General features: G+C 50.7%; 1 protein-coding gene across 10 annotated transcripts in view; it reads left to right on the top strand.

Moving 5' to 3' along the window:
- Positions 1-27662, top strand: part of Mapt (microtubule associated protein tau) — a 97593-nt gene that overhangs the window by 43474 nt on the left and 26457 nt on the right. For 2 of the 10 annotated variants that reach the window (XM_052197243.1, XM_052197239.1), the window contains exons 2-5: positions 4396-4508; positions 8686-8772; positions 16135-16200; positions 23967-24016. In XM_052197243.1, the coding sequence (XP_052053203.1) occupies positions 4409-4508; positions 8686-8772; positions 16135-16200; positions 23967-24016 (303 nt within the window). In that variant the 5' untranslated portion in view covers positions 4396-4408. Of the gene's footprint in view, positions 1-4395; positions 4509-8685; positions 8773-11421; positions 11509-16134; positions 16201-19362; positions 20068-23966; positions 24017-26958; positions 27157-27662 lie in introns of all 10 variants that reach the window. The other 8 variants (XM_052197233.1, XM_052197236.1, XM_052197234.1 and 5 more) reach the window with 8 other exon arrangements.

The raw sequence follows: 27662 nt of genomic DNA, 5'->3' as shown, positions 1-27662 counted from the left end.
CCCAGAATGTGGGTGAGCTCCTTTGATCTTAGAATCTACACAGGGTCAGGCCTGGTGGGAGCTTGGATGGGGGACTATACAGAAGGGTCACAGTGCAGGGATTCTTGTCGAAAACTCATTTATTTACAGATTTTTAAATTGTTATTATTATTTGGAGAGTATAAAAAATATACCAGAGGGGCTAGAGAGATGGTTCAGTGGTTAAGAGCACTGACTGCTCTTCCAGAAGTCCTGAGTTCAATTCATAGCAACCACATGGTGGCTCACAACCATCTGTAATGAGATCTGATGCCCTCTTCTGGTGTGTCTGAAAACAGCTACAGTGTACTCATCATATATATAAAATAAATAAAATCCTTTTTTAAAAAAAAACGTAAAAAAAAAAAAAGAAAGAAAACATATTATCTGTCTTTTTGAGACTGGCTTAAGACATTAAATATATATACATATATATACACAAACACACATACATGTACACACACACACACACACACACATATATATACTGGAGAAGGGAGGGCTGGAGAGATGGCTCAGCAGTTAAGAACACTGGCTGCTCTTCCAGAGGACTCAGGTTCAACTCCCATTGCCCACATGGCAGCTCACAAGTATCTGTAATTCCAGTTTCAAGGGATCTGACCCTTTCACACAGACATACAGACAGGCAAAACACCAATGCACATAAAATAATTTTTAAAAGAAAAAATATCGCTGGGCGGTGGTGGCACACGCCTGTAATTCCAGCACTCTGGGAGGCAGAGGCAGGCGGATTTCTGAGTTCGAGGCCAGCCTGGTCTACAGAGTGAGTTCCAGGACAGCCAGGGCTACACAGTGAAACCCTGTCTCAAAAAAACCAAATCAAAAAAAGAAAGAAAGAAAGAGAGAGAGAGAGAGAGAGAGAGAGAGAGAGAGAGAGAGAGAGAGAAAGAAAGAAAGAGAAAGAAAGAAAGAAAGAAAGAAAGAAAGAAAGAAAGAAAGAAAGAAAGAATATCCTGGAGAAGAGACATGTCTGGCGAGGAGGACTGAGTGCTTGAGGCTCACCTGGGTCTCAAAAGTACAACAAAGGGTCATGGAGATGGTTCAGTGCATAAAGTGCTTGCAGCACAAGTGTCAGGACCTGAGTTCAAATCCCCAGAAACCACATGAAGCTAGACATGAGAGCATGTGTCTGTAATCAAGGAGCACATTGAGAGATGGGGACTGAAAATGGCTGAGAGAACCTGGCCAGCTGTGCACAGCTGGAAGAAAGCAAGAGACCCTGTCTCAAATAAAGTGGAGAAAGAAGACAGACTCCACAGATTGCCCTCTCACCTCCGCCATATCCTGAGGCACCTAAACACACACAGGTGGAGTTCACACACACACACACACACACATGCATGTGCACTCTCACTCACATGGATTGATTGAAAAGATAATGCGTGCCAGGTGGCTCTGTCGCATACCTTTAATCCCAGCACTCAGGAGGCAGAGGCAGGTAGATCTCTGTGAGTTCGAGGCCAGCCTGATCTACAGAATGAGTTTAGGTGTTGGCTAAGGAGTAACACCTAAAATAGATCTTTGACCTCCACTTACACACTTACACACCAATAAATTAATAATAATTTTTAAAAGTGCAATACCTCTGTATTGAAAGAAAAAAAATCTCCTGGTCTACAAAATGAGTTCCAGGAAAGCAGGACTCTGTTACACTGAGAAACCCTGTCTTGAAAAAACAAATCAGGGGGCTGGAGAGATAGCTCTTCAGTGGGTAAGAGCACTGACTACTCTTCTGAAGGTCCTGAGTTCAAATCCTAGCACCCACGTGGTGGCTCACAACCATCCAAAAAGAGATCTGATGCCCTCTTCTGGTGTCTGAAGACATCTACAGTGTACTCACATATAATAATTAAATATAATTAATTATATTTAATTATATTGATTTTTTAAAGATTTAAATAATTAAATCTTTTAAAAAAATTATTATTGAAAAAACAAATCAAGATGTTACGGAAGCAGGTTGGAGCTGCTGCCGTATCCATGACCCATGGTAAACAGGGAGCGCTTGCTGGCCGGAAAAACATGAGGAGGCCCAGAGACTCAGTTCAGAGAAAGCACCGTGAAGAAGGGCTTCTTCCCGCAAGCAGAGGACTAGGAGACCATGCGGCAGAAGCAGAAAAGGGCATACGGGCAGGAGGAACCCAAGTAGCCTTCTGGTTTCATGCCCAACTCTCCTGTCCCACCGTGCTCCTGTTTCTTCCTGTAGTGCTCACAGGTCCCAGCTCCCATGGCATTCCCAACCTTTGCTCTGAGTCCACAGAGGGTTCCTTTACCTCAGGGGACCTCTCTCCCTCTGGGGTGGGGGTGGGGGTGGGGTTGCTTACCTCTCCCCAGTGATTTTTATTTCTGTGGGGCCCACCTCAAAATATTAAAAGTAGCTTTGTATAAAACAAATTTTAAAAACCCATAAAAACAAAGACTCATGAAAAAATTGTAATTTTAATGGAAGTCAGAGTAGGTGGTAGAAAAAGTTCCCTAGAGCTTATTAAATTTAAAAATTCCTAGTTGTTTGTGTTTTGCTTTGTTTTCCAACTTGACACAAGCTAAAGTTATCTGAGAAGAAGAATGTCCATTGATAAAATGCCTCCATCAGTGTACCTGTAGGCAAGTCTGTGGGGTGTTTTCTTTCTTTCTTTTTTTAAAGATGTATTTATTTATTATATGTAAGTGTACTATATCTGTCTTCAGACACTCCAGAAGAGGTCAGATCTCATTACAGATGGTTGTGAGCCACCATGTGGTTGCTGAGATTTGAACTCAGGACCTTCAGAAGAGCAGTCAGTGCTCTTAACCCCTGAGCCATCTCTCCAGCCCCTGTGGGGTGTTTTCTTGATTGCTGGTTGGCAAGGGCCGGCCTAGCCTACCGTGTGTACTGCCGCCTCTGGGCAGGTGGTCCTGAGTTGTATGAGAAAGCAGGCTGCGCAAGCCATGAAGAGCAAGCCAGTTCGACATGTTCCTCCGTGGCCTTGAGGTTGCTGCCTTGAGCTCCTGCCCTGACTTCCCTCCATGATGTGTGACCTGGAAGTTGTAAGATGAAACCAACCTTGTCTTCTCTGATTCCGTTTTTGGTCATGGTGTTTTATCACGGCAGTATAAACCCAGTGGAAGCAAGTGAATCGAATGGCCAGCTGGGAAAGTGCAGCCTTGGGGAAGGGGCCTCTTCTCTCAAGCAGTGATCTTCAGCAAACAGAACGGCCCGTTGTCCTGTCCCCATAGTGTCCCTTTACCTTATGCCTCTTTGCCTAGCCATCCAGGGCCTTTAGTATACTTGTGGATTTTAATACCCTGCCTAACTACACTCTGACTTTGAAAGTCTTGAAAGTCAATCTACCAGTTTCTTTCTTTCTTTCTTTCTTTCTTTCTTTCTTTCTTTCTTTCTTTCTTTCTTTCTCTCTCTCTCTCTCTCTCTCTCTCTCTCTCTCTCTCTCTCTCTCTCTCTCTCTCTCTTTCTTTCTTTCTTTCTTTCTTTTAGGTTTGGTTTTTCCAGACAGGGTTTCTCTGTGTAACCTTGGCTGTCCTGGAACTCACTCTGCAGACCAGGCTGGCCTCGAACTCAGAAATCCAATCTACCAGTTCCTAAGCCACACTTCCCAAGCCCACATCTTCCTTTCCATCTCCTTTACCCACATCTAGTTCTGGCCTTTAGACATGCTGTCCCCCCATGACAGCAGGTACTCTTACACTCCCATTAACCCTGCACATTGCTGCTAAGTTCACCTTAAGGTACCTCTTTGGTATTGTCCCTGCAGTGAGCAGAGTCCAAACCAGCTGCTTCATCCCCCTCCAGACACGGCTGTGCCCTGACTCCATTCGTTACTGATTGGGTGGGGCTGGAGGGGGAGGTGCCGGCAGATCTTCCCATCCAGATGCGAGGCAGGGTGCTACCTCCATAAAGATACAAGCGCAGTGTGCCCAGGGCCCTGGGCGCCAGAGTCCTGGCCACAGTCAGAACAAAGCAGCCACTCTTTTCCTCCCAGTCTCCTTTCCTGAGGAGAGAGGCCCTGAAATCCCCTTCCCTCCATAGCACTGAACTACTTACAAGTCAACGGCACTTCTCAGTGACGTGGAAAGAGTAGGGAAGGACTGCCTCATTGGCCTCATCTTGTGGTTTCAGATATGAGCTAATGAGATGGCAGAGAACAGGAGACAGAAATGTCACCTGCTTTAGTGGGGGTGCTAAACACTCAGTGATACAGGGCATCAGTTTTGCTGGATGGGAAGTTGGGAAACTGAGACTCTCCTACTGTGACTTTCGGGGCGGGGTGGCTCTCCTTGTCCCCAACCCCACTGCCCTAAGAAGTCAGATCGCCGGGTTCAGCGTCCCACTCACCCACTCCATTGCCTTTTTTCCTCCAGGCTTTGAACTAGTATGGCTGAACCTCGCCAGGAGTTTGACACAATGGAAGACCATGCCGGAGACTACACTGTGCTCCAAGACCAAGAAGGAGACGCAGACCACGGCCTAAAAGGTCAGTAGGCAGACATACACAATGGGCCAGTCACAGAGGAACACAGTCTGTGTCTGCCTCAGCAGGGGCTGGCAAGAGGGGTTCAGGTCCTAGATTTAAACGGGCCTTCCTATCTTATGTCACTAGAGCATCAGGAGAGGGATGTCTCATTAATTCGAATGGGCTAAGAAAAGTAAAAATGTGAGTAAAAATATTCACCTCCCCAGATTGCATGGCAAAGTGGAGGAGAGCTCCACTCTCAGCTCGACAGGCGTCCTTAGCTACACAACCCTGGCCATCCCGACTCGGTCAGGCAAGAGTATGCATGTCACTCTGGGATTCTGAGTATATCCTCGTTAATGAACTGCATTGGGTGGGGTACGGCATGTTGCCACTATCCAGTAATTCCAGTATTCAAGAGGCAGAGGCAGGAGGATTGCTGCAAGTTCAAAGTCAACCTGGTTTGTAGAGTGAGTTGGAGTTCAGCCAGGACTACATAGAGAGATCCTGTCTCAGGCTGTCTCAGGGCTGGAGAGATGGCTCAGTGGTTAGGAGCACTTGCTGCTCTTCGAGGGGGCCTGAGTTTGGTTCCCAGCACCCACGTCAGTCAGCCCACCCCATCTGTTAACCCCACTGTTGGGAAACTGACACCCTGCACCTACATTGCATTCACAGATTTACATACATATGTATGAACAAAAATAATGTAAATTTTTAAAGCACTTCTCAGATTTAGTTTAATTAATTAAAACTGCATCGGCCTCTGCTGAGCCTATAATGTAGTCTTCTACCTATGTTTATTTGGCTTCAAACTCCTTCAGACTCACTGGTTATCCATCTCACTGTGTGCATGTGTGCAGGAGCTGTGGGGGTGCTCAGGGAGACACAGAGAGAGAGAGAGAGAGAGAGAGAGACAGAGAGAGACAGAGAGAGAGACAGGCAGAGAGAGAGACATACAGAGAGAGAGACACACACACACACACACACACAGAGACATACACAGAGAGAGAGAGACACACACACACATACACACAGAGAGAGACAGAGATAGAGAGACAGAGACAGAGAGACAGAGAGACAGAGAGAGAGAGACACACACACACACACACACACACACAGAGAGAGAGAGAGAGAGAGAACATTGCTGATCCTTGGAAGACTCTATGAAGCAAGAGTGTGCTATCCTACCTAGAACTGTTCTCCCCAAAGAAGCCAAAGACACCTGAGAGATTCTCATCAAATTCAGTCTTGCTACCGAGGGTTTAGTAGGCGTGGAGTGACAGCTCTGACTTGGCAGGGGGTATCACAGCACCAACTACAGCTCAGATAAGTGAGTGACACAAGACTGTTTTGAACAGTGACAGGAGACTACACGCTGAATACCCAGTGTCTGAGTGGATGCTAAACACTGGGCTATGAATAGGCGCCGCCAGAAAGCCTGTGGAGTGGGGGAGGTGGTCACAGGGCTCGTGAATTAAAAGGCACTGATGTGTAATTTCCTCCTCTTCTCTCCCTCCAAGGATAATGTAAATGAGGGGGATGGGGCTCCACAGTGAGTCTGAGGCCAGCCTAGGATACCTGAGATACTGTGACAAAACAAAAGAAAATATGGAAAGGGCCCTTCTTTGCCCATGCTCTGAGGGAGGCTGGGAGCTGTTTCACCCCTCGATGTACTTGACTCCTCTTTGCCTTTCTTCTTCCTGCTCTGCTTTGTACATAGCACCAGCTGCCCCTCCACTACCCTAGAAGCCCAGAATCTCACTGTTGCCCAAGGGACAGCCTTCGTCTCCACTGAACGCCCCAGCTGCACTGCCACCTAGCAAGTGCCAACCATGCCCAGTGCTCCCCGCCCATTGAGTCCTCATGGCCCTGGCCAGACTTCACATGACTTTCTGTAGCTCCCTGGAGACCCCACACTATGTCATCTAATCTAGACCTCCTGGACACAGTCCCCGGCAGCTCTGAGACTTGACCATGCTCCCTGCTTTGTTCGGTTATCAGCAGGGACAAAGAGGAGTTTGTTTGTTTGCTTGAAAGGCAGTCTGTCTACATAGCCCTAACTATCCTGGAACTCACTACGTAGCCCTAGCTGGCCTCAAAGTCGTGGATCTGCCAGCCTCTGTCTCCTGAGTGCTGGCATTAAAAGTGTAGATACCAGCCGGGTGGTGGTGGCTCACACCTGTAATCCCAGCCCTCTGGGAGGCAGAGGCAGGCAGATCTCTGAGTTCGAGGCCAGCCTGCTCTACAGAGTGAGTTCCAGGACAGCCAGGGCCACACAGAGAAACCCTGTCCCGAAAAAAAAAAAAAAAAAAAAAACAAATCAAAAAAAAAAAAACAAAAATAAATGAATAAATAAATAAAAGTGTAGACACCACACCCATCCCAAGGGCCATTTCTTGTGTTACAGAAGGCATTGCTGTGGTGAGCGTGGCCAATAGCTCCTCACCAATGTGTGTCCCGCCTCACACGCTCTCCCTGAGAATGGTTCTCACTCTTCACATGGTTGAGGAAACCAGCCCTCATGAGTGTATGGCTTCTATCTAAGAAAGATGTGGTCTCCTCAGTCGGCATGGCTCTGTCCTGAATTCTGTCAGAATTCTGTTTTCAAGGACAACAGATTGAATGGGCTCCAGGTGGAGCCTCTCTTTGCCAGAGAGTGGATGCTCAGCCTGCACCTGATGGGGTGTGTTAGTTATGGTTTTATTTCTATGAAGAGATACCATGACTACAGGAACTCTTACAAAAGGCAGCATTTAATTGGGATTGACAGTTCAGAGGTTTTTAGTCCATTGTTATCGTGAAGCATGGTGGCACACCGGCAGACATGGTGCCCAGGTCTCAGAGCCCACCCCACAGTGACACACATCCTCCAACAAAGCCACACCCACTCAAAAAAGGCCACACCTCCTAATTGTGCCACTCCCTATGGGGGCCATTTTCATTCAAACCCCCACTTTAGATGTTAATCTGTTGTGGAGCATGAAGTGATATTGGACAAAGCCCTCTGATACAATGGGCAGCTGGCTCTTGGAGCCTCTAGAGAGTCTCAGTCAACATCTGCATCATAACAAAAAATAAAGGAAAAAGAACCTAGTGCATTCCCATTGATAGACAGAGCTACCCTAAAAGCTCTTCAACCAAGATGTCTTAGTTAGGGTTTCCATTGTTGTGAAGAGATACCATGACCAAGACAACTCTTAGAAAGGCTGGCATTTAATTGGGGCTGGCTTACAGGTTCTGGGGTTAATTGGGGCTGGCTTACAGGTTCTGAGGTTAATTGGGGCTGGCTTACAGGTTCTGAGATTGAGTCCATTATCATCATGGTGAGAATCGTGGTATCATCCACACAGTCACAGCTCTGGAGTTGCTGAGAGTTCTACATCTTGTTCTGTAGGCAAACAGCAGACTGTCTTGCAAGTAGCTAGGAGGAGGGTCTTAAAGCCCATCCCCACAGTGTCACAGGCCCTCCAACAAGGTCACATCTACTCCAACAAGGCCACACCTCCTAATAGCCACTCCCTTGGCCCAGCATATTCAAACCACCACACAAGATGAGGTAAACACCATCACAATGGCCACCTCCCATGATGGGTCTCACATGCTGGGCAAAGAGCCTTGCTAACACACCGCCATGCTAACTAACGAAGGCCTAGGTGGGGTTAGCAAAGAAAACCCTTCAGCCAAAACAGGCATGAAAGTGAGATTAAAGAGTTCACTGAACTGAGTGATAAGGATCTGTGACCTAAAGGCTGAGAGGCCGGAGGGAAGACAAGAGAGGGCTTTCTGCTCACCCAGGAACAGCTTTCCAGATCCATTGTCAGGTTGTCAGTGTAAGGGCCATTGCCTCTATTGAACTTGGGTAAGTAAAAGGTAAACTTCACGCCGGTGGTGGGAGTGCACGCCTTTAATCCCTGCACTCAGGAGGCAGAGGCAAACTGATCTCTGTGAGGTCGGATCTAGCATGGTCTACAGAGTGAGTTCCAGGACAGCCAGGTCTACACAGAGAAACCCTGTCTTACCCACATCCTCATCCGGGGAGAGACCCCAAGAGTGGAACATGGTTGTTTGTGTTGGGGGTGCTGGTCCCTTCATGGTTTGATCATCAGGCTACAGTACCCACACTAAAGAAATTGCAGCTCAATAAGACACAACTCTCAGGTTCCTCTTGAGGTCTGAGGGCTCACTGTGTATGTTCCAGAGTCTCCCCCACAGCGCCCCGCCGATGATGGATCGGAGGAACCTGGGTCGGAGACCTCCGACGCTAAGAGCACTCCAACTGCTGAAGGTGGGGCCTCCCTACTACCACCACTCCCTTCAGTCTAAGCCTACCTTGCTTTGAGCTCCCCCTCCCAACTCCGCGCTACACTCTACAGCTGCGGCTGCGCATGCGTGCTACCCTCGGCTGCACTCTGCTTCCTGTCCTGCTGGCTGAGATGCGCTTGCTCAGTGCTGTGCGGGGCAGTGGGGACTGGGTCCTGCTTCTATGCCTGGCTCAACAGCGTGCGCCTTGGGCCTCTATTGATTCCCTGGATGTTCCGTGTTGGAGAAGCTGGTCCTTGTAGCCCAGCGGGGCTCACACACGGCTCAGCAGGGTTCCCGGCCTGTATCTGCTACCCTCCATGACCCCCCTCAGAAGCCTCCACCTTACTTTTTTTTCAGGGATTCAAGGCCCAGAATGCTCATTTGGCTGAGGAGGGGGGCAGGTCAGACGTCTCCCCGCACATCCGTTAGGAGCGGGTTTTGGTGTGGAATCTTCATGTCTTGGGCTCTGGACTTTGGGCATGGGGTGTGTTTGGCCTGTCTAATTGTTTACTCCACATATGTGGTGTCTGGGTTGCCGTGAAGCTCCTAGTCTTTCCTGAAATGCTCCCCAGTCGGCCCTCTTGCTTCCCAGGTGGGTTAGTTAGACTACCACTTTGGTTGCTGGAGCCCAAAGGCTCTGCCAACTGGAGTCTTTTTGCCTTGCAATCATAAGATATCCGGACATGGGCACAGCTCCCTAATGCCACATATGCGCTTCTGTATTTGCCTGCGGCCATCACAAGGGTTGGACTGTTCCTTTGCTGTTGAAGAACGGCTGCTGCACTCCCAAACCCTGTTATCGACCTTGGGACAAGAACCATGGCTGGTGAGATGGCTCAGAGGATAAAGGTGTTTACCATGCAAGCCCGAGGACCTGAGTTCGATTCCCCAGAACCTTTGTAAAGATGGAAGGAGAGAACCGACTTCACAAAGTTGTCCTTTCAAGTTTCCACACATGTGATGGCATGTACCCACAGACATATTATGCACGTGTTCCGTAATAATGAATGAAAGACAGGTGGTGGTGGAGGCAGCGCACGCCTTTAATCCTAGCGCTTGGGACACAGAAGCAGGTGGATCACTACTGATGTTGAGGCCAGTCTGGTCTACAGAGTGGATTCCAGGCCAGCCAGGGCTACACAGAGACATTTATTGTTTTAAATAAATAAATAAATAGCCAAAAAAGTTAAAAACAAACAAAAACAGTGTGAAGCAAAGTCACCACAAGGACCCGGAACCCAGATGCGTTGCCAGAATTAAATCTAGAGCTTTCTGTAAGTTCCTCCTGGAAGTCTCCACTTTCATCCCCTGGCCAGACCTGGGTCTTTGGCCACCGTGGGCTTCAAGACTGGGGATGCTGGTCACCTTACTTGTCAACCCACTGGGTAGAAGAAATCAAGGAAAAGGGGCACAGAGAATGCTTTTAGCTAACCGTCCATAACATCTGTCCTTCCGCCTCTCCAGCCTTTCTAGGAGGTTGGAGCTTCCACTCTGAGCCCTTTCTGCAGCCCTGAACGAGGCTCGGGAGTTCTGTCACAGAACGAGAATTTGGCCAGGCCGTCACCCCCTGCATCTGCCTTTGGATAAATCCAGAACATGGCCGTCGAGCTCCTGCCAATCGTTAGGCATGTTGGCTCATCCCTGGAGGATGCAGGTGGCATGGCCCTTAGCCTGGCGAGAAGCTCCTGGCCAGATTTCCCTTGCCCTTCTGAAAGCTGGTGACGCAAGACACTTCCTGCTCATCCTGTTAGAACAGTTCTGCAAGCTGTCTGCCACCCTGAGAAAGCCTTGGAGCCAACGCTGGTGCCGGCTTCCCAAACGTGGCTTTCAGAACTCTGTCACCGTTGTCCAGGGAGAAACAACCCACTCACGCAGTCTGGACCTGTACTTGCGTGGGCCCCCACAAGCCTCATTCGCCCTCAGGGAGGGAGGCAGCCCGGGCTGAGCCCCGCAAGCTGTTTTATCAGCACGAGACAGGATCATAAGGAAACTAGCCTTTGTGGACTAGCAGTGTGGAATTCTGGGAATCCCTTGAAACCGACCACTCCCTGGGTGTGCCTCGCGGGAGAGGCCGAGGGTTCGGGAGGAGCTAACGTGCTGGCCTTGAAAAGATCTTGACCTGTGATCCCTATCTCTTGCCTCATCCGGGAAACTGGATCTAGCCTGGTTATTGCCACTTAAGGACCTCTTAGCCTTTTAATTGTGGGGAGGGTGGGGGCAGGGAGCTAGAAGGTAGAAGTTTTAAAGGTCACCTAGAGATGGCACTCTTGTTCTATACATACGGAAACAAAGGCTGCCCTGACAGAGGGCTTACTCTAAGCCCCACAGAAAAATCCGAGGCTCGTTCTCCGCTTCTTCACACTGCCCTAGTTCCCGCCGCGGTCCCCTGCATTGCGGTGAGGAGCACACACCTGCTTTCGGGATTTCCGCAGGAGTCAGGCTGCGTCCCTTGTCGAACTTACACGACCCCTGTCGGCTTTCCAGGCAGGGGGTACTGTTAGTGCGCTTCCTGGGGAGATGGGCAGGAGGACAGTGGCTCCGCTTCGAGCTGGCTTTTCTTGCATGTGGCTGGCAGGCCCCCTCCCTGCACTGCCCCTGCATAAGCAGAAGGGTGACTACTGGTGGTTTCCAGACGTGACTGCGCCCCTAGTGGATGAGAGAGCTCCCGACAAGCAGGCGGCTGCCCAGCCCCACACGGAGATCCCAGAAGGAACCACAGGTGAGGGTGAGCCCCAGGGCCGCCAGGGCCCAGCTGACCTGCCTCGGACAGGTCATCCTCATAGTCAGATGCAGGATGAGTTAAGTACGTGGCTCTGGTTCCTGGCTATTTAGCAGTGACTGCCTGGGATTCTAACTGCTTCCCACAAGGCTATAGAGTCCTCTGATTCCTTCTGGCCCCCAGCTCAGTCAGTGCGCCTATTAGAAAGGTTCTCAACAGGGTTCTCTGGGGAAGGTTTTCTGCCTTCCTCACATTTTCTCCAGTTCCAGCTACAGTAAGTAGCAGGTCACCTTTAGGGGACAGTTTACCCCCAGCAGCACCAAGCATGCTACAGAGACCACCTAACTGGATCCTTCTGAAGGTCTAATATGGACGCTGTTGTTCTGAAATGTGACCTCTCATCCGTCTGTAGGGCTGTCCGGCCTTCCAGCTCTGTCTTTGTAGTCTGCCCCACCCATGCGGACATTGAGGAATTAGGCAGACGGCGGAAGCAGCAGAAGGAACTCTGGGCTCCAGTGCTCAGTCCTTCAAGAGTCAGTCATCCTGGGGTGGGGGTGGGGGCTGGGCAAGAATCACCACCGCCCAGAGCCCCTGGTACCCTTCCCTTTGTGCTGTGCTGGCGCTGTGGGCTGGCTCGTGAAGAACTCCAGCAGTTAGCAGGATGAAGTTGCCCGTTACCTACTGAGAGACACCCGATCTCCGTGGCAGAGATGGGAACACCCCTTCCTGAGGCAACTGTGCCAGTCAATCCTTTTCTGTACGGTGACCAAATGTCCGACTGAGGCAACCTAAGGAAGGAAGGAAGGAAGGAAGGAAGGAAGGAAGGAAGGAAGGAAGGGGAAGGGTCCGTTAGGGTTCGTGGTTTGAGGGGATGGACTGTATGTGACAGGGAAGGCTCGGTGGTGGTCACGCGGCATCTGCCGTCAGGAAGCAGACAGCAGTGAACACTGGTGTCCAGCTGGTTCTCCTTTTTCCCCAGGACCCCAGCCCATGGGATAGTGACACCCATGTTCAGGGTAGGTCGTCCCTCCTCAGTTAAATCTTTCTGTGAATGCCCCGGAAGACCACATGTGCGCAGAGGTGTGTCTCCTAGGTGGTTCCAACTCCAGCAAGTTGACAATGAAGAGCAACTCCCTAGGAGCCTGTAGCAAGCAAGCCTTCCCTCACACATCCACAGAGAATGCCCATGGTAGGGCCACCCCAGCTGTCCTGGAACTCACTCTGTAGACCAGGCTGGCCTCAAACTCAGAAATCTGCCTGCCTCTGCCTCCCAAGTGCTGGGATTACAGGAGTGTGCCACCACTACCCAGCTCACCCCGGCTTTCAAAATGTGTTTCTGCTTTGCAGAGTGATTGGCTAGTCGTAATGGCTTCTGAGACAGATGGGGTTAGATGTTCTTAAAGCCTGGACAGGCCTCAGCCTGAGCATGAAGGCTACTTGAAGGCCATAGGACACCTTACAGGGTGAGGTTATGGGTCACAAGGTTCTTTTTGTGTCTGGCTAGTCTTTCAAAGTTCTTTTTTTCTTTTAAGATTTATTGTATGGATGTGAGTACACTGTAGCCATCTTCAGACACACCAGAAGAGAGCATCAGATCCCATTACGGATGGTTGTGAGCCACCATGTGGTTGCTGGGAATTGAACTCAGGACCTCTGGAAGAGCAGTCAGTGCTCTTAGCCACTGAGCCATCTCTCTAGCCCCTCAAAGTTTTGTCACTGAAGAAGTTTCTCTTCTATCTGGGATGAGAACTCTAGACTGCCCCACCTCTCCTGGGTAATCAGAAGTGCTTTATAGGCCTCATGGTCTCAAAACAGGCGGCCAAGGCCGGAATGTAGCTCACTTACTTGGCAGAGTGCCTGGTTCCGCATACATGAATCCCAGGGCATTCCCCACCAGGCTATAAACTGAGTGTGATGTGGAGGAAGAAAACCTCACAGCTTATAAACGCTCATCGGAAGGGCCAGTCAGGGGTGATGGTCAGGCCCTCAGCCTTGTTCTAAACTAGCCGCTGCTCTGAGCTACTGTGGAGGCAGGTGGGTAGGAGGAGGCAGCGCTGCTTGGCTCTCTCTGCAGGAGCATAGAGGCTACCCTTTCTCTCATGGAGTATCTCCTGAGTGTCCAGACACCTGACAGAGATGACTCAGTGAGGAAAGCTTTGTTTTGGCTCATGGGCTCAGAGGGTTCATAGCTGTTAGGTCCTGTGGCCTCCTTGGACAGTGCATTGTGGTAGCTTCCTGCAGTGGAGGAAGCTCCTCTTGGCAGATAGAGAGCCGAGAGGAGTAGAGCATTGGGTGTGAGTTTTCCTTCCTTCCTTGTGTTTGTTCATGACTGCTCTAACCCCCAACCGGGATGGTACCACCCACATTCAAGGCAGGTCTTCCCTTCAGCTAGTCCTGTCTGCCTGTATCTCCAGACAGAGCCACAGTGGACCGCAGCAGCCCCTGGGTGACTCTAGATCTAGTCGCGTTGACTGTGAAGATTAGCTACCGCAGAGACCTTTCTTGAATCCTTCCAGCTCCTAGCTCCTACTTCCGTAAAGATGGATTCCTCTGCATTGGGTTGTGGAGGATGCCTCATCCCTCCTCTCAGGGACCCAGCTACCCCATCACCTCTGTGGACGATAACTCATTCCGATAGTGGCCCGTTAGGTATGATTTAAGATGCCCCAGTTCCGTCTCTGACCTGTGCCCACAATTCCATGGTGAAGATGTCGACAACCTTGGCCGCACAGCTGCTCTCAGACTTACAGTGTGCCTTTGATCAGCCACCATAGAAGAGCCAGCCCTTCCCGTATCCTGCTGTGTTCCCAGGCAGGACCCTGACTGCCGTTGATTCAGCAGATCCCAAGGCAGAGGGAACAGAAGCCAAGTGTCCCTCGATGGTACATTCAAGACTATGGGGCCGAGCTGTGCATGCCAGCACATGGCCGTTACCCTAGCATTTGGTAGATTAAGCTGGAAGGATCAAGAGTTCAAGGCCGGCTGAGTTACACAGTGAGGGCAACGCCGGTATGTACTGCATAGCAAGACTTGAGGGCCGCTCCACCTCTTGGTGGGTTTAGGTTTGGTAAGGTTCCCAGCTGTTGATGGTGTTAGGGCCTCACCTTGGACCTTCTTGAGCACACGGTTGCAGCTCCTCGGTGCTCAGTGAAGCTGCTGGGGTGTGCTGTGTGACTCTCTACCCTGGGAGGCTGCCTCCCTGGAGAGCAGGGAACCTTGTACCTCCCCTGGGAACATTCAAAGCCAGTCAAGATACCAACTCCTGCAGCGCCTTCTGCCCTGCCCCTTGAGATGTTTAATTTCCCCATCCCCCTTGCTAAGCTCAGACATTTTACCATCCCCCACCATTTCTGCCTCACATCAAGGACAGGGCATCACAATAGTGGACTAGTATGGGAAGATGAATAGACTCTCTTAGTGCCGGGGGAGCGTTGGAGTCCCAGGAAGCCTCTATGTTTTCTAAGGACTCTGTGACTGATTTGCTGTCTTTCAGAGTCTGTCTTCCTTTTCCTTAACCTTGCTCAGACCAGATCCACACTTGGACTTTGCCTTCTAGGCAGTTGACACTTTGTGTGGCCTGGGCTGTGTTATCTGACAAGGAACTGTCACCTGAAAAGCAGCACAAAAGACCTTGATGTGTCTGAGCTGATATCCCAGTGGGTGGAGAGCTTCTACATTCTCCCTGCAGCCCCACCCTCAGTCGGCCACCTGGCTACCTGTGACGTGGCTCTGGCGCTTTCCTTGTGCTCTAGGTGGTGAGTGTGCTGCTGGCTTGCAGAGACAGACCACCTCCGTCTAGAGACGAGGCCATGGCCCGGCTGGCACTGTGTGCGTGCTTCCGGAAGGCAGCAGCCTCTGGTGTGCCTCCAGGCCTTGAGGTCAGCATGGGCCGGCTAGCTTTGTAAACCTGTGTGCGTCCTCCCTTTGCTGGGTCCTGATTTCCCCTTGTTCCTGAGATTAGTGCTTTACTGCCTTGGTCCAGTTCCTGTGGCCGGGAACTTCCTCAGCCTTCTTTGTTTAAGGTAACTGCTGGCTTCTTAAAGAGAACCTAGAGGCCCCGAAAAGGTGTCCATTGGCCCTGCTGGCCTCGCTTCAGCCACGTGGTGCTGGCTTTAGGTGTGATGTGCAGCAAGGTTTAAAGAGAAGAAACGTAGCAGCTTGGAGCATCTCCTTCATGTCTCCAGACCTTCACCATCCTACAAGACATACCCGAGTCCCTCCTTCAGGTTTCCAATATGGAAATAGAGGCTCAGAGAGGGAGGACAGGGGTGGATCCTAGGTACACACCATCAAGCACAATCTCTCCCTGACCCTAGTCCTCCCGCTATGACTCATCCGGGCATCTTTGTGGAGCCAGGGAGGCAGCAGGACCCCAGACCCCTATGGAAAAGCTCTTTCTTCCTAGGTCGCAGTCACCTGGAAGGTATGCGGGTGCTGTGGATTTTGTTTAGGCACATGCTGTCACCACTGTCCCTAGCCGCAACCATGGCAGAGGAGTAAAACACTGCAGCTGGCCCTGCAGGACATGCACACGTGTCACACAAGGAACACAGGTACGGAGAGCATGGGTTGCAACGAGAAGTAATGACCTCCCTTCTGTCCTCTCTCTTTGCTGTCTCGGACCAGCTGAGGAAGCAGGCATCGGAGACACCCCGAACCTGGAGGACCAAGCGGCTGGGCACGTGACTCAAGGTCAGTGGCCCACATCGACTCTAAAACTCAGAGATTGGGAGGAGGGAGATGGGAGCACTCAGTGGACTCTTCCTTGAAAAGAGGCCTTAGCCCAGGGTCCTAAAGTACAAGTCCAGGAGACCCGAGGGAGTTGCCTGTATCAAAGCCGGGCTCTGTAGACACAGAGTTTTCTAATACCATCCTGGTTCAGGTCTTGCCTAGCCTGGGCATGAGCTCTGTGGGTGATGCTCTCACAAGGGACCCCCTGGCCTGTCAGTCATGTCACCGCTGAACTTGTCCTTTCGAGCTTCCTTCTCTGCAGTCTTCATGCCTTATTTTAATTTTCTTTCAGGAACCAAATTGTTATGTTCAAGATAAGTAGCTTTCTGCGGCTAAGTGTCACAGATACACTCTTTTAAAAGAATTTCCCCCCTAACTTTAGAGAGTCTTAGGAAATGGAGATCTCTGACATAGAGAAGAGCATGAGCTGGCTTTGTTTTCTTTCGGTTTTTCTGGATAAATGAACTAGAGAGTGTCCTGTTTGGCAGCCAGGCTATGGATGGCAGAGGAGCTGGGAGGTGGTGTCCTTTACTCGATGAAGTGACAAGGGATTTGTCTTTGGTTTAGCGGTGCTGGCTTCCTGTGCAGGGCTCTGCCTCACTGACCGCTAGCCGAGTTTGTCACCCTTTAGATGACTTGGTCACTAGATTCCTGAGGAGGACTTGGGGAGACATTTGGTCCTGGCCCTGTGTTTACCTGGGAATTATTTTCCTTGCGCCCCTCCACCACTCCCAGTGAGTCTATATTTAAAAAGAGGGGTTTGTTTTGAGATCCCTCCTAGCCCAAGCTGGCTTCCATTTGTACCCAAGGATGACCTTGACCTTTGACTCTTCTACTTCCACCTTCTTTGGAATGCTGAGGTTAGGTTACCTAGTGTGCCACCACACTCGGGTTTTGTGGTTCTGCACTCAAACTCAGAACTTCTTGTGTGCGGGGCAAGCTTTCTAACGACCGAGCTGCATCCTGGCCCCGGCTTCAGATTTACTGAGTGCTTTACAGATCCCTGGGAGCCGCAGAGACTGTCCTCCGGCCCTGCTCCTCCTTCTTAGTTTTAATTAGGCTTAGGTTCCTCATCAGTTTGCACACACAGCGAAGTATGCATAGTGTGCATGCTTCCTGTGTATGTTTGGGGCCTTGTCTCAACTGAATTGCAGTCTTTGAAGATATTACAGTATGTCAGACTCCAGGACACGCCAGTCAAAAATAATTGCTAGGGAGTTTTTTGTCCTTTCTTTCTTTCTTTCTTTCTTTCTTTCTTTCTTTCTTTCTTTCTTTCTTTCTCTTGTTCATTCGTTCTTTCTTTCTCTTTTCTCTTCCTCCTCTTCTTCCTCTTCCTCCTCCTCCTCTTCTTCTTTTGGAGGGGCAAAGGTTATTTTTTGTTTGTTTGTTTGTTTGTTTGTCTTTTCAAGACAGTGTTTTTCTGTGTATCCCTGGCTGTCCTGGAACTTTCTCTCTGTAAATCAGGGCTAGCCTCGAACTCGCCTGCCTCCGCCTCCGAAGTGCGCACCACTGCCCGGCCTAGGGAGCATTTTCTTTCTTTTTTTAAATGTTTTGAATATTAGTAACCATGTGACTTTACCATCATTTTCTTTTTAAGATTTATTTATTATTATATGTGAGTACACTGTAGCTGTCTTCAGACACTCCAGAAGAGGGTGTCATATCTCATCACGGATGGTTGTGAGCCACCATGTGGTTGCTGGGATTTGAACTCAAGACCTTTGGAAGAACAGTCAGTGCTCTTATCTGCTGAGCCATCTCTCCAGCCCCTGGGGAGAGCATTTTCTTGAAGGTAGTAGAGGTCCCAATTTCTTGGGTGGCATTGTGGTCCATGGCTGTCTTGGCCTCTGGCCTGTGAGCCAGCTTGGTGCCAGACCCATGTTAGCTTCCTAAGGCCTCAATAGTTACCTGAGAAGGAGCAGAAATTGGTGTCCCCCCCCACACACACATACACAGCAGCTGGTGTACGTGGAATGCATTCATTGATCCACTGTCATGTGGCAGCCTTGATACCGGGACCATAATTAAATGTAACTGTGAACTCAACCTGCTGTAAGAAAAGGAGTCAGGGCAGAATTGGGTCCCTTGGTGAGTCAGCCACGCCCAGTCCCACTGGGTTAGACACAGGGGTATAGTGTACATATTACTTATGTGTGTCGAGTTACACATGTGTGAGCATATACATGTCCTCCCCTCTCCTTCCCAGCCCTTATGTAATCAAGAGGCGGGCCTCTTAAGGAAGGCTCCTTCCCTACGGTCATAGCTCAGGCATTTTTCAAATCTGTCAGAGCAGGGCTGGAGGCTGGGTGATTTATGGCACCCTTTGGTTTTTACCTGCTCAGAGAGACAGACAGAGACAGAGAGGCAGGCCACTGTCATAACCCAGCCAAGGCCATCTGGAGCCCAGAATCTTCTAGAGACTTGGGTTCTGTGAATGGTAGCTGAGCCCAGGAACACAGGCTGGACAGCCACAGAGATGCCCGCAGGTTCTGGGCCCAAACACCAGAGGGACCTCAGAGGTCACCAAGTCCAAGCCTCTCTTTTACGGAGAAGAACACTGAAGCCGAGAGAGGGTATTACAGCAAGCTAGAGGCAGACAGGCCAAGAGAGCATTTATTCCCAATGAGCAAAAACAGTGAGCTGGGTCTGAGACAGGCGCCTGTGTCTGTGAGGGGAGTCCCAGTGCCTTCGAGGCGTCTTTTCCTACGGCAAGTACTACGGTACCCTTTAAAACAATCTCTTTACTCTTGATAACCATTTGCCACCACTGCCTCTTCAAACCCTGAGGTGAGAGTTCCCAGCCAGCAGAGAGAGATCCCTGAGAGGCTTCTAAGCAGGAGCTCGGTGTTCAAGTCCAGTATGGACTGAGCACAAAAGTTTCTGGGGTCTCACTGCCACCTCTAGGTGATAAACGGTCAGATGCTCCCGGCTTGGCGATCACTCCGTGTCCCCTGGAGCCTCCCGTCTGCCCAGCCCCTCCTCCACTAGCTGGCCCTATTCAGGATCAGGGACCAGAACCTGCCCAGCAGGGCCTGCCCATTCTACAGTCACCTTCTGCTGGGTATCTCCACACAGAACCAGAGAAGGTCGAGATTTTCTCACAAAGTTTGCTTGTCGAACCAGGGCGTCGTGAAGGCCAGGCCCCTGATTCAGGGATCTCAGACTGGACCCGCCAACAGGTGCCTAGCACGTCTGGGGCTCCCCTCCTGCCGCAAGGCCTCAGAGAGGCTACATGCCAACCTTCGGAAACAAGACCCGAGGAGCTAGAGAGAAGCCACCCGGCCGCTGAGCTGCTGCCGCAAGGGCCACCTCAGAAGGAAGACTGGGGCCAAGACAGGCTGGGGAGCGAGGAGGAGGTGGATGAAGATATCACCATGGATGAATCGTCCCAGGACTCCCCTCCCTCCCAGGCTTCCCTGGTCCCTGGCAGGGCATCCCCTCAGGCTAGCCCTGTCTCTGTCTCCGGGGAGACCGCTCGCGTGCCTGGGTTCCCAACTGAGGGTCCCATCCCACTTGCTGCTGATCTCTTCTCCAAAGCCTCCACAGAGACCCAGGCCTCGCAGCCAGAAGGGCCTGGCTCTGGGCCCATGGAGGAAGGGCACGAGGCCGCCCCCGAGTTCAAGTTCCACGTGGAAATCAAAGCCAGCACGCCGAAGGACCAGGATTTGGAAGGGGCTGCAGTGGCGGGGGCCCCCGGAGAGGAGAAAAAGGCCCAGGGCCCCTCTGTGGGAAAGGGCAGCAAAGAGGCTAGCCTTCAGGAGCCTCCTGACAAGCAACCTGCAGCCGGCCTGCCAGGAAGGCCAGTCAGTCGGGTTCCTCAACTCAAAGGTCTGTGGTTTATGCTCCCCCACTCTTCCCCTGGTACCCTCCAGACCGCGGACACTGTCATGAGCTTCTGGCCTTGACTCCTGCACCCTGAGATTCCAGGATAACCACTAAAGCCACGCCTGAGCCGCCGCCCCCTTCCCAGTCCCTGTCCTCAGCTGCTGGTAGCACGTGTTCCTTTCACGCTTGCCCTCGCCGTTGTGCATGCCACCAGCACCTGTGCTTCCTGCCCTGATTAGTTCTCTGTCACTTGAGATGTATCCCACCAGGGACCACCAGCCCACAGGACATTGGGAGGCATACTGCATAGAGTGGATAACCGCATCACTCATTTTTGAGGGCTTGCGATGTATTTTGACATTCACGATCTAGAACATTCCCAGCGTTCTGGAGTAGGCTTGATTAGCCCCACTTTGCGGATGAGGAAAGCTGATGCGCCTCGGAGCAGTAAACTGGCCTTGTGAGAGATCTTCAGATTAAGTAATGGAAGGAGCCGAGTTCAGAATCCAGTTAGGTCTGCTCTGAAAGGCACCCACCCTTGCTGTGGTCCCCACATCGTCTTCCAGAACAGGCTGGAGTGTGTCCTGCTGGTGCAGAGACAGTGCAGCTGCCTGACTTCTGATGCTCTCATCAGCATCAACAGACAGCTTGTCACATTTGAAAGGTGACAGCTATACCTGCGAACAGCCCAATAACCTCTCCCCCGCCCTGATTACAGCAGTAAGCATATCTTCCAGCCACAAAGTGACCCTCCTCTCAGGGTCCCTGTGTGGAACCCCTTCTGTGTTTGGCATGTGAGCCATTGAGGTGGTTCCTGGTTCCGTGGATAAAGCTACTTACCACCAAACCTAATGATCTAAATTCCATCCCAAAGACCCACGTGGTGCAAGGACATACCACATGCATATAGAGATTAAAGGACAGCTGTGGGAGTCAGTGCTTGGTTGTTCTCTGACTTCCATACACATGCGAAGGCATATATGTCACACACACACAGACACACACACTCTTGTCTACTTATACAAGAAAGAAAGAAAGAAAGAAAGAAAGAAAGAAAGAAAGAAAGAAAGAAAGAAAGAAAGAAAGAAAGAAATGTAAGAATAGACTAGTTGGTATTTTAGAATTGTTTCCAGGACCCAGAAACTGATGTCTCTTAGGCTCAGAGTCAAAATCATCTTTTAACTATGGATTAGACCCTACTTATAGAGAGCACCCCAATATATCATAAATGAAAGAGTCTGTCAGGGTGGTGGCACAGCCTGCCATCCTAGCACCCCAGAGGCTAAGACAAAAGGAGCACTGCAAATTTGAGGCCAACCTGGACTAAATAGTGAGTTCAAGGCTAGCTGGGGCTACATAGCAAGATCATATTTTTTAAAAAGAATCTGAGCCACATGCCTTTAATCAGCACTGTTCTGAGGATGGAGAAGACAGGGATCAGGGGGTCAAGACCAGACTCCACCACATAAGACCACACACACCACATAAGCAAAAACTAAGGCAGAGGGAGGGGGAAACCTGCATCTTGTTTCCAAATCCAAGACGAAGGCGGGCAGATGAGTGCCTCCGTTTTCCAAAATAACCTATGGAATTCTTCTCCTCCAGAGGTCAGTAGGCGTGTCTGGGAAGGGGCAGGGAGGTGACCAAGCCGGCTCAGTCAGTCAACAGGTTCTCCAGCACAGGAGCAAGGATTGAAAAGAGAGACAACACTGCAGCACGGCTCAGTAAATTCTGAGACTGAAGATTTTTTCCAATTCTGAGACGGCAGTTTTTTTCCAATCCACTTTTATACCACTTTAATTACATGCAGGTATTAAGGTCGAGTGGTACAATGAAGAATCAAGCAAGAAATAGTCAAGGAACAAGCAAGACAATCAACACAAAGTCAAGGCAGGCTCGGTGGCGCACGCCTGTAACCCCAGCACTTGGGAGGCAGAGGCAGGCGGATTTCTGAGTTCGAGGCCAGCCTGGTCTACAGAGTGAGTTCCAGGACAGCCAGGACTACACAGAGAAACCCTGTCTCAAAAAAAAAAAAAAAAAAAAAAAACAAAAAACAAAAAAAAAACAAAATAAATAAATAAATAAGTAAATAAACACAAAGTCCCATGATCACTCACTCCTGTGATCACTGTTTCTAAGGATGATCAGGATGTCTGAGCCTACTTCCGTGTCCTAGCCTCAAGTCATAATCATGACTGAAGCCTGCTTCTTTGTCCCACTCTTATGTCTGATTCCAGCCTAGACTTACTTCTTTGTCATGTCCTAATGTTGGATTCCTGCGAAGCAGCCCATTTCCTTGTCCTTGGCCAATGTTAGACTCCGCCAGGCGGTACAGCACCCCTAAGGCTCTCTACAGGGAGGGTATAGTTCCACAGCACAGCGAATTTAGAAAGGAAAAATAAGTCCACAGCCCTAGCGAAGCTTGACCACTTCCACTGTTGTAGGCTCGTCAGAGCCCTTGCTGTGCCGTGCTCGGGGACCCTCTGAGGAGGTGGCGTCCTCTGGATTCCACAAATCTATTTCATGCCACCTGCGAGCATCTCCCTGGACAGGGCTTGTTGAGACCTACCGGGACTCAGGAAATGCTGATCTAGCAGGCTGATTTGCAATGATGATGGTGAGAAGCAGGTACTCCAGTGAACGAGTCTGCCAACACAAAAAAGCAGCAGAGTTTATTAGCTCCGCTGTGGCACAGACACAAAGGCCAACACCGCAGAAACTCTGCACAGTAGCATGCGAGGGAAGCATTGCACCCTAGGGCCGGGGATTACTCAGTCAGGTGTTCTGCTGTCCCTGAGTCTGGGAACAGTCTCAGTTGGAGCTTTTGTGGTTAGTGACAGCCTAGCCTTGAGGAAATGGTGGTTTTTCCCTGAGTCAGAAATGGGCTGGCACAGCCGTGTGTCCTAAACAGAGAACACGGGGTTGACAGAGGAAGGAACGCAAAGAACTCCTATTGCATTGCAGAGTCTCGGGTGCCTGTTGGTTGCACACACAGCCTTGGTGTACCCAGAGTCTGCATACTATGCCCCAGGTGATTCCTCCACGGTAAAACGGAGAGACCTCTGGGTTGGAGAGTCAGCACTGGTCACTCTCTAAGTCCCATCTTCATCCACCTGCAGGGAGCTGCGGGTTAACATGGATGGGCTTCTGTGAGCAGCTTGTGCTCCTGGAAGGGTCCTGGAGTGGCAAGGTGCCCTCAGGGCTGCCTCAGAATAGGAAGGGTTCCTTTGAAAGCAGCTAAGGCTGGTGTGGAAGGTCCCTATTAGTAAGATGCTCTGGGGTTATATTCCACAGCAAAGAGGAAGATACCCTCCCTGGGCTTATCTACTCTGATATGGGGTTTGGGATGGTCAGCATTGGATGGCCAAGAAGGTGGATCCAAGGGTCCTTCCTAGCACTGGGCTAGGAAAATAGAATTGGCTCTCCAATTGGGCCTTGAGGCCCTGGAGGGTAAGTGGGAATCTCACAGGAAAGCAAGGCCAAGCCTGGCCGCAGTAAGAGAAATCCACCACCCTGATCGAAGGATCCAGCCATATAGCCTGGAGCCAGAATGGGCTATTCCCCATCCATGGTCTTAGGGCATTTAAATGGCCCAGCATTCAGTGGGGTTGCCGATGAGGAGAGTGAGCTCCCCACAGCCCACCTGCACCACTAACAGCACCTGCCGCATTCCTCTGCATGTGCCCACCCTCGGCCAGCCTGCTTCCCCTCTTACCAGGCTGCTCTGAGCGATGGCCCCCTGTGCTGTGTGACACTAAAGATATGAGACCTTGAACATTTGAGGACTAAGAAAACCAGCCGGTTTCAGCCAAAGGAAACTCGTACCTCCACCCCTGAACCCTGGCGTTCCCGTGAACTTACGTACAGGGCATCACGTGCACTCTCGTCTTGTGTTTTACCAGCTCGTGTGGCCAGTGTCAGCAAAGACAGGACTGGAAATGACAAAGCCAAGGTAAGCTACTGACCGGCAGGTCTCATTTGCCAAAAGGCTCTGCTTCCTGCCTGTGTTTGCTCTCACTATACTGTGTGGAGAATGTTTGTCACTAGAGTACAACTGTCACTTAAAGGCCATTGCTTTTTACAAAGTCAGTGTGTCTGTCTTGATACTTCACGGAGGGAAGGGTGGTCAGCTGCGCCTAGCTCCTCCCCGTTGCCTATTTCCTGCCATTCCCGCCCCCCCCCCCCCTAGTTTAAATGAAGGTGTTCGTAGTCTGGAGTTGGCGCTTCTGACTCTTACCACTAGAGATCTAGGCTCAGTAAACCCAGAGTGTTTTCATGGACACAGTGTACACTGGGAGCCAGAGAGCCGTGAGCGAGGAAAGAAGTGATCGCCAGACAAAGGCGGAGAGGCTTCTGGGTGAGCGCTCAAAGAGAAGAGCAGGGGCTGGGCGGTGGTGGCGCACGCCTGTAATCCCAGCACGCTGGGAGGCAGAGGCAGGCGGATTTCTGAGTTCAAGGCCAGCCTGGTCTACAGAGTGAGTTCCAGGATGGCCAGGGCTACACAGAGAAACCCTGTCTCAAAAAAATCAGAGAAGAGCAGGGCGGTAAACAGGAGAGGAAGCATCCACGCGTCTGAGCAGGCGCCCAGCGCCTGGCGGGGAAGGAGGAACAGCCGGAGCCGCTGAGCTGTATGGGGGCTGCCTTGGGTTCTGACTAGCAGAGGCTCCTTTAACTGAACTCTGGAAACTTGTGGGTTAGAAAGTGTGGTTCAGGGTAAGCCTTTGCCAGTCTTCTGCAACCAACCCCAGGAGATAAAGCAGCCTGCTTGCCACAGACCAGCCTCCCAAGCCCGCCTGTCTTCTGTTTTGCATCTGTCATCCTCTCCCTCCATGCCTTTTTTTGTCTTAGAAAACCCTGAAGCTGTATGTGTGGTGCTGTTTTCCTGGAAATATCACACCTCAGTCCAGATTGGATCAACTGGACAGTTCCTATGAATGCTGCCCAGATGTCTGGCCTGTAATGGCCTGTAACTGGTGCCAGAGCTCCCAATGAGTCTCCAGATGTGGATGATGCTAGCTAGATTCTGGTAGCAAGAGGTTGAGGACCACTCCCAGGAAGGCCTGTTCTGTGCTCATTCGGGCTTCGCCTCACAGTGCTCAGGAGACAGGCAGCCGGGCCTCGTGCAGGGACTTAGCCCTTTTTAAGATTTATTTATTGTGATATGTAAGTACACTGTAGCTGTCTTCAGACACTCTAGAAGAGGGTGTCAGATCTCATTACAGATGGTTTTGAGCCACCATGTTTCTGGGATTTGAACTCAGGACCTTCAGAAGAGCAGTCAGTGCTCTTAACCACCGAGCCATCGCTCCAGCCCCCCTGCCCCACTTCTTGAAGCAGGAGGGAGAGACAGCTGCTGGTCAGCCGAGATGCTTATCCAGTTCCAGAGTGAGGGACAGGGAGTCCTGGCCTCACTCTTGTCCAAGCATGCATGTATTCATCGGTCAGGTGTACACACGCTACACAGTCCCTGCCCTGGAGTGACTCACGGGAGAGCATGGGGCCAAACCTGTTACAGATCTAGACTGCGTAGAGAGAGGGGTCTTGCCCAGCTAGGAAACAAGGGGCTGCAGTACCCACCCTAGCTTCCTCCAGTGAAAGCAGCCCCAGAGAGTCTGTCCCCTGGACTCTCCTCCTGGTGCTGGTGACACCGATTTGACCCTGACCCCTTCAGTGGGAAGTTTGAGAGATTGAGGAAACACAGTGGAATCTCTGGTCAGGACTCCAGAACAACCCACACTGGCTTCTCAGTTCTGTTTCCTCCCCACTCCCCTTTGGTGTTTGTTTGTTTGTTTAGGCAAGGGTGCTCTGTGTAGCCCTGGATGTCCTGGAACTAGTTCTGTAGACCAGGCTGGCCTTAAACTCAGAGATCTACTTGCCTCTGCCTCCTAAGAGCTGGAGTTAAAGGCGTGCCTCTCAGTTTTTATTTCCATCAGTCTGGTCTCACACCCTTTACCACGCTGGGATCTTACTTCCCAGTCAGAGCATCCAGAAGCAACCATGATGTCAGCCTTTAGCCTCCCAGCTAGATCCTTCTCAGAAGACATCCAGCCACACAGACACCCATTTCCTTAGGTGGAATGTTCTGAAGTTAGTTTTGGCCAGATCAAGATTCCATCGACAGCGTTAATTATACTTGAGTCTTTGTTTAATCAGAAAGTATGTGTGTATATACATGTGCATATGTGTGTATTCATGCATGCGTGTGTGTGTGTGTGTGTGTGTGTGTGTGTGTGTGTGTGTGTATGTGTGTATTTGCATGTGTGTGTGGTAAATGTTTGTGTGTGTGTGTATCTGTCTGTCTGTCGGTCTGTCCTTGGTGACATCTGACAGAAGCTTTTGGTTGACTCTGGCACAATCCTCCTTGAAGTATTAGGGGTTGTTTTGGCGCAGTGGAGAGAGAGGGTGGTGGCAGTGAACCTGCACAAGTGTTTCTCCTGAGTCTGAGCCTCTGGCCCATGTCATGTTAACATTCTTTCTTGAGGAAATCTTGCTGCCTTTTTTCTGATGGTCTCCATGCACTTAGGAAGGTGGGGAGCATCTTTAGACCTGTGTTCTCTAGTCAGAGAGAGCTACAGCAAGGTCCAGTCTCTAGAGGAAGAGTGGACCTGCACGCCTACCTGTGTTCAGCATCTCGTTAGACGTTCTGTGCAATGCAACTTTAATTATGTCCATCCATGTCAGCTGTGTGGCTTGTATGTAGCTGATGGGTGATGCCCCCGGTGCCAAAGGGGACAGAGTTGCTGTCCTTTCTTCCTGGAAGGGTGGCGCAGAGGGCTGCTTTGAGCTGTGACTTGCCTTCTTTGTGTTTAGCTTTTTTTACCCTTTTTTTTCTGTTTTTTTTCCATCCTCCATGTGCTGACTTTCATTTTGATTTTATTTATGTTTATGTTTAAGACATCCACACCTTCCTGTGCTAAAACCCCGAGCGATAGGCCCCGCCTTAGCCCCACAGGCCCCACTCCCGGTAGCTCAGACCCTTTGATCAAACCCTCCAGCCCTGCCGTGTGCCCTGAGCCTGCCACCTCTCCTAAACACGTCTCTTCTGTCACACCCCGAAATGGCAGTCCTGGAACAAAGCAGATGAAACTCAAGGTAAGGAAACCACCTTTGGCGAGACCCAGGCTGCTGTACCATGGCGTTCAAATGCTTTCTTCATAAACTCACAGGCAGTGCTACGTGGTTGAAGGGACAGGGGAGGCACTGGGGACTCGGAGCTTCTTGCCTCCCTCTTCCCTGGGGACAGCAGTCCCTGAGATAACCAGGGGATCCACATTTGTAAATTAAGGCTCTGAGCTGAGCAAGGTACCTAATGCCTGTAACCAATCCCAGCACTGAGCAGGATTCCTGTTAAATCTGAAGCTAGCTCAAGCTGTAGAGTGAGTTCCGGGCTAGCCTGGGCTACAGAGTGAGCGAGGCTTGAGAAATAAGAAAAAAGCCAGGTGTGGTGATGCTCAATAATTCCAGAGCCCTGGAGTAAGAGTCGGGGGTCGGGGGGGGGGGTCACTGCAATTGCCTAGACGGCCAGTAATATATAGAAAGTCTCTTCCTCTTAAAAATAAATAGATAAATAAATGATAAAGAACGCCTCAGCTCCCTCT

Source organism: Apodemus sylvaticus, chromosome 10 (genome assembly GCF_947179515.1).
Source record: "Apodemus sylvaticus chromosome 10, mApoSyl1.1, whole genome shotgun sequence".
Lineage (NCBI taxonomy): Eukaryota > Metazoa > Chordata > Mammalia > Rodentia > Muridae > Apodemus > Apodemus sylvaticus.
Note: the sequence above shows the minus strand (reverse complement) of the source record. Positions and strands in the feature narration are given on the sequence as shown.